The 3,910-nt window shown below is 44.5% G+C and overlaps 1 protein-coding gene across 2 annotated transcripts; it reads right to left on the bottom strand.

Moving 5' to 3' along the window:
- Positions 1–958: 958 nt before the first annotated feature.
- Positions 959–3,485, bottom strand: FAM187A (family with sequence similarity 187 member A). 2 transcript variants are annotated; one of them, XM_069952997.1, is made up of 2 exons: positions 3,400–3,485; positions 959–2,469 (listed from the first exon to the last, which is right to left on the bottom strand). In XM_069952997.1, exon 2 carries the CDS (start codon positions 2,402–2,404, stop codon positions 1,073–1,075), a length of 1,332 nt encoding a protein of 443 aa, XP_069809098.1. In that variant the 5' UTR covers positions 2,405–2,469; positions 3,400–3,485; the 3' UTR covers positions 959–1,072. The 2 variants fall into 2 exon arrangements, with proteins under 2 accessions (XP_069809098.1, XP_069809099.1); XM_069952998.1 differs by having other exon boundaries at positions 3,318–3,403.
- Between the last annotated feature and the right edge of the window lie 425 nt (positions 3,486–3,910).

Raw genomic sequence — 3,910 nt, 5'->3', positions numbered from 1 at the left:
ACCTTGCTGAGGTGGTTTCCTTGACTGTAGAACGCCTATGGCTTGGTTGTTCCTTCCCGGAGGGAAGGTCTGGCTAGTTCACTGACATCAAGACATGTGATGGTGTCTCTGCAGTGTTGTTTTGCATATTTGATTTCCCAGGGGGCAATGTTCTAGAATACACTGACGTTGAGACACGTGATGGTGTCTCTGCGGTGTTTTGGTTGATCTCCCTGAGGTCAACCAGCGTCCTTTTGCATGCACTTACTAGTCATTGCTCCCACTAGCCAGAAACCTACTCCACACTGATGAGGGGCAAAAACCCCGAAACAGCTGTCTGTGGATGGATACCTTGCTGAGGTGGTTTCCTTGACTGGAGAACGCCTTTGGCTTGGTTGTTCCTTCCCGGAGGGAAGGTCTGGCTAGTTCACTGACGTCGAGACATGTGATGGTGTCTCTGCAGTGTTCTTTTGCATATTTTTTCTAGCACATCTGCTATGTGTGAACTTACCCTTTAAGTGGAGGAATGATTCTCTGATTCTCTTTAACCCTTTAATTCGCACACAGCACATACATAGGAGAAAAGGTTGTTTGCCTCCAAAAAGGGAACCAATTTTCCGCTGCAGAAACTTCTGCAAAAAATTTGCTGCATGTGAACTCACCCTTAAAGAAAATGTATTATTCCTTATTAAAGCCTCAGTCACTGCATCTATAGAAAACCGGAACAGACAGTCCTACTTAGGGTTAAGTGGCGTCTGATAAATGGCTGGGAATACAAAAGCGGAGTCTGCATAGAGGACGGTTCTAGCATTGTGTTTGCACTGCATCTATAAATCGTAGCTTACTGCTGTCCCCTGCTGGTTGACAAAACTTTGCACCAACTTTTGAACAGAAGTAGACACAAGGGGTTAAAAATCAATAGATTTTTTTTCCCAGTCTGTGAACTTCGTTACTAAGAACAATAATATAACATTGGATTCATTTATTAATATTAACATGCAGAGATGTATTCAACTTCAGCTTCCAAGTCTATCCACCATATGAATGGATGAACGTTATAAGGGCTGAGCAAGTTACGAGAGGTCTCCTTGTTTTACGGAAGCAATACTCTGTCCTCACGTCTAGGATCTTCAGCGAACAGCAGGCGTCTTATGTTGTAGTTGCAGCACTTCATACAATGGACCAAGATGAAGATAATGGTGAAAATCACAAAACTTGTCCCAATAATCTTTATGGCGTAGACTGATTCGGAGTCGCCAAGTTTACGCTTTGTTACAGGATCTATTTGCACGGCCAACCTGAAGCCGGCTTTCATCTTCCCCTGCAGCCAGCAATAGTAGACTCCTTTGTCATTGTACTGAACAGTGCGAAAGTTTAGATGGTTTCCATGATCGATGAAGACTCTCATAGACTTATTAATCCCGATTAGATATTCTGTACGATAAAGTGGTTCATCGTTCTTGTCCCAAGCCACCGCATGTTCTGGTTTGGCTCCTGGACAAGCAATGCTCAGGCTGTTGCCTATAGTGTGAGTATGTAACTGTGTTGGTACCTTGGGAAGCCATGGTATATAATCTTTAAGCTTCATTATGTGGTGCATTAAGGTGCTGAATTTACCCAGAATGCCTTTTTTTGGCACATGGCATTTAGTTGTGCAGCTCCGGATTATGATCTCTGGTCTTCGTGTGGATAGCAATTGCTTGAATTGAGAAGGAACGGCTGCTGAGCCACATGAAGTTACCCTTCTCCAATAGTTATAAAATCTTACGTTCAGGTAGGTACTATTGACGTAGCATAAGCCGATCCTCCTTTGTTCCCCTCGCACGTCACATCGGTCACACACTGTCCATTCCCAAAAGTTGGTGAAGGACACAAAGTATTTAGTTTTCAGATCCGGCTGTGGGTGACCATATCTGTCTTCGAAGGCTACATAGGCATTCCTGGAGTCCTGAATATCAACGTTGTATCCATAATAGAAGTGCCCATCCCGGGAGCCGCACATGTAATTTCCAGAATCTTTTATTTGTGCCTTAAACACAATGAGGCTGAACATCCGAATACTGAACCTAAGAACAATATCGGAACCACTTTGAAGATTTTGGACGTCAAGTTGGACTGTGCCATTGAAGTCTGTGAGCACATAGGTCTTTTTGGTTCCCGTCTTCTCTTGATAGTACCATACTACGGACCTTGTTATCTCAGGCTTGCAGCGGCAAGGAAGTTCAAAGGTCATGTCTAAAAGGTAAGCAGCAGTTTCAAACAATAGGAACGCCGGGCAGTGGAAAGACTTGAAGACGTCATCGTTTCCAACTATCTCAAAACTACTGGCTGGATGTAGATAGAGCAGGAACGAGGCAGCTACATATGAGAGCATGGGCCAGTAGGAAAGCATCCTCCACAGAAAGGCAGGTAGTTGGCGGACCATCTTAGAAAGCAAGTTGCTGCATCAAAGGGGTCATTCCCTGACTACCATGCCGTTGTTTATGTAACCTGAAAGACCAAGAGATGTCATTCTGATCATTCTGCTGTTGGTAAGGTAACCATTCGGTTATATTGTACTTATTCTTTAAGAAGTTGTCTGCTGTAAACCGTCCCTTTTTGTTATAGGTGTTATTTAAAGTGGAACTATTAGGTTAGACCAGGGATGGGAAACCTTCGGCCCTTCAGCTGTTGCAAAACTACAATTCCAATCATGCCTGGACAGCCAAAGCTTTGCTGTCCAGGCATGATGGGAATTGTAGTTTTGCAACAGCTGGAGGGCTGAAGGTTCCCCATCCCTGGGTTAGACAATCTAACCTGCTGATATGTCCCTATTGCACAGGAGACACAGAAAAAGAAGGTATGTCTCTTACCTTTCTCTTCTCCGCCGTTCTGGTGCAGTTGTCGTGTGCTCCATGGTCTGGTGAGACGGTTAGGAGCATTGCCTGCCCTCTAAGCGCTGATCCGGCCCACTCCATTCATTATCATCACAAAGGGGTCGGCCGACCAGGGGCGGATTGGCGCTATGGGTGTGGACAGTACTCCTAACGGTCTCTCTGGACCGTGAAGCACATGAATAAACTGCCCCGAGATGGTGTCAAGGAGGAAGGTAAGAGACAAAAACATGGCTGCTTTTTTCCAAAACCAGCGCCACACCTGTTGGCAGGTTTTGTGTGGTATTACAGCTCAACCCAATCCACCTTAATGGAGCAAAGGTGTAATACCAAACACAAGCTGTGGTCAGATGTGGCACTGTGGAAGCAGGAATTTAAGAGATCAGATATACTGTGTAAAAAAAAAACCAGGAAATGTTCATTTCCCCTCCAGCTCCACCGCAAGGAAAATGAAGAATTACATACTGCCTATTAAAATAAATGGTCCAGGCCAATGTTGCCCAACATTTAGTCATCAGCTGTATAAAAGTCACAACTCTCAGCATACCCTCACACCCTGCAGTAGTAGTTGCATGTAACAGAGTATTGCTCTCCAGCTGTTGCAAAACCACAACTGCCATCATATCCTAACAGCTGATTGTAAACTGTCAGGGCATGATGAGAGTTGTGGTTTTGCAATGGCTGGAGAGCCACAGGTTTATTAACAGGTGCCTACAGGGGCCTAAAACATGATGAGATTCGTAGTTTTATAACTGGAGAGTTGAAGGTCAGGGAACACTGTAGCACATTATCAAACTAGCTGACTGCAGTCCCCACTGTGGGTAGCTCAGTACATAGAGTCAATAAATAAATTTTTAAAAATTGTATAAAATTCTGTGCAATGAGCAGTGTAGGGGATTACAGGAAAATGCTAGGGTACTATATGAGGAAGCAGGACAAGCAGTTCAACCCCAAGACTGCCCTTGCTACAAGAAGACCACGGTGTATAGGTTTTCAGTCTCAGGACACTTCCATTCATTGACAGCAAGCAAAAATGGAAAAATGGAACCGAATCGAAC

Source organism: Dendropsophus ebraccatus, chromosome 14 (assembly GCF_027789765.1).
Source record: "Dendropsophus ebraccatus isolate aDenEbr1 chromosome 14, aDenEbr1.pat, whole genome shotgun sequence".
Lineage (NCBI taxonomy): Eukaryota > Metazoa > Chordata > Amphibia > Anura > Hylidae > Dendropsophus > Dendropsophus ebraccatus.
Note: the sequence above shows the minus strand (reverse complement) of the source record. Positions and strands in the feature narration are given on the sequence as shown.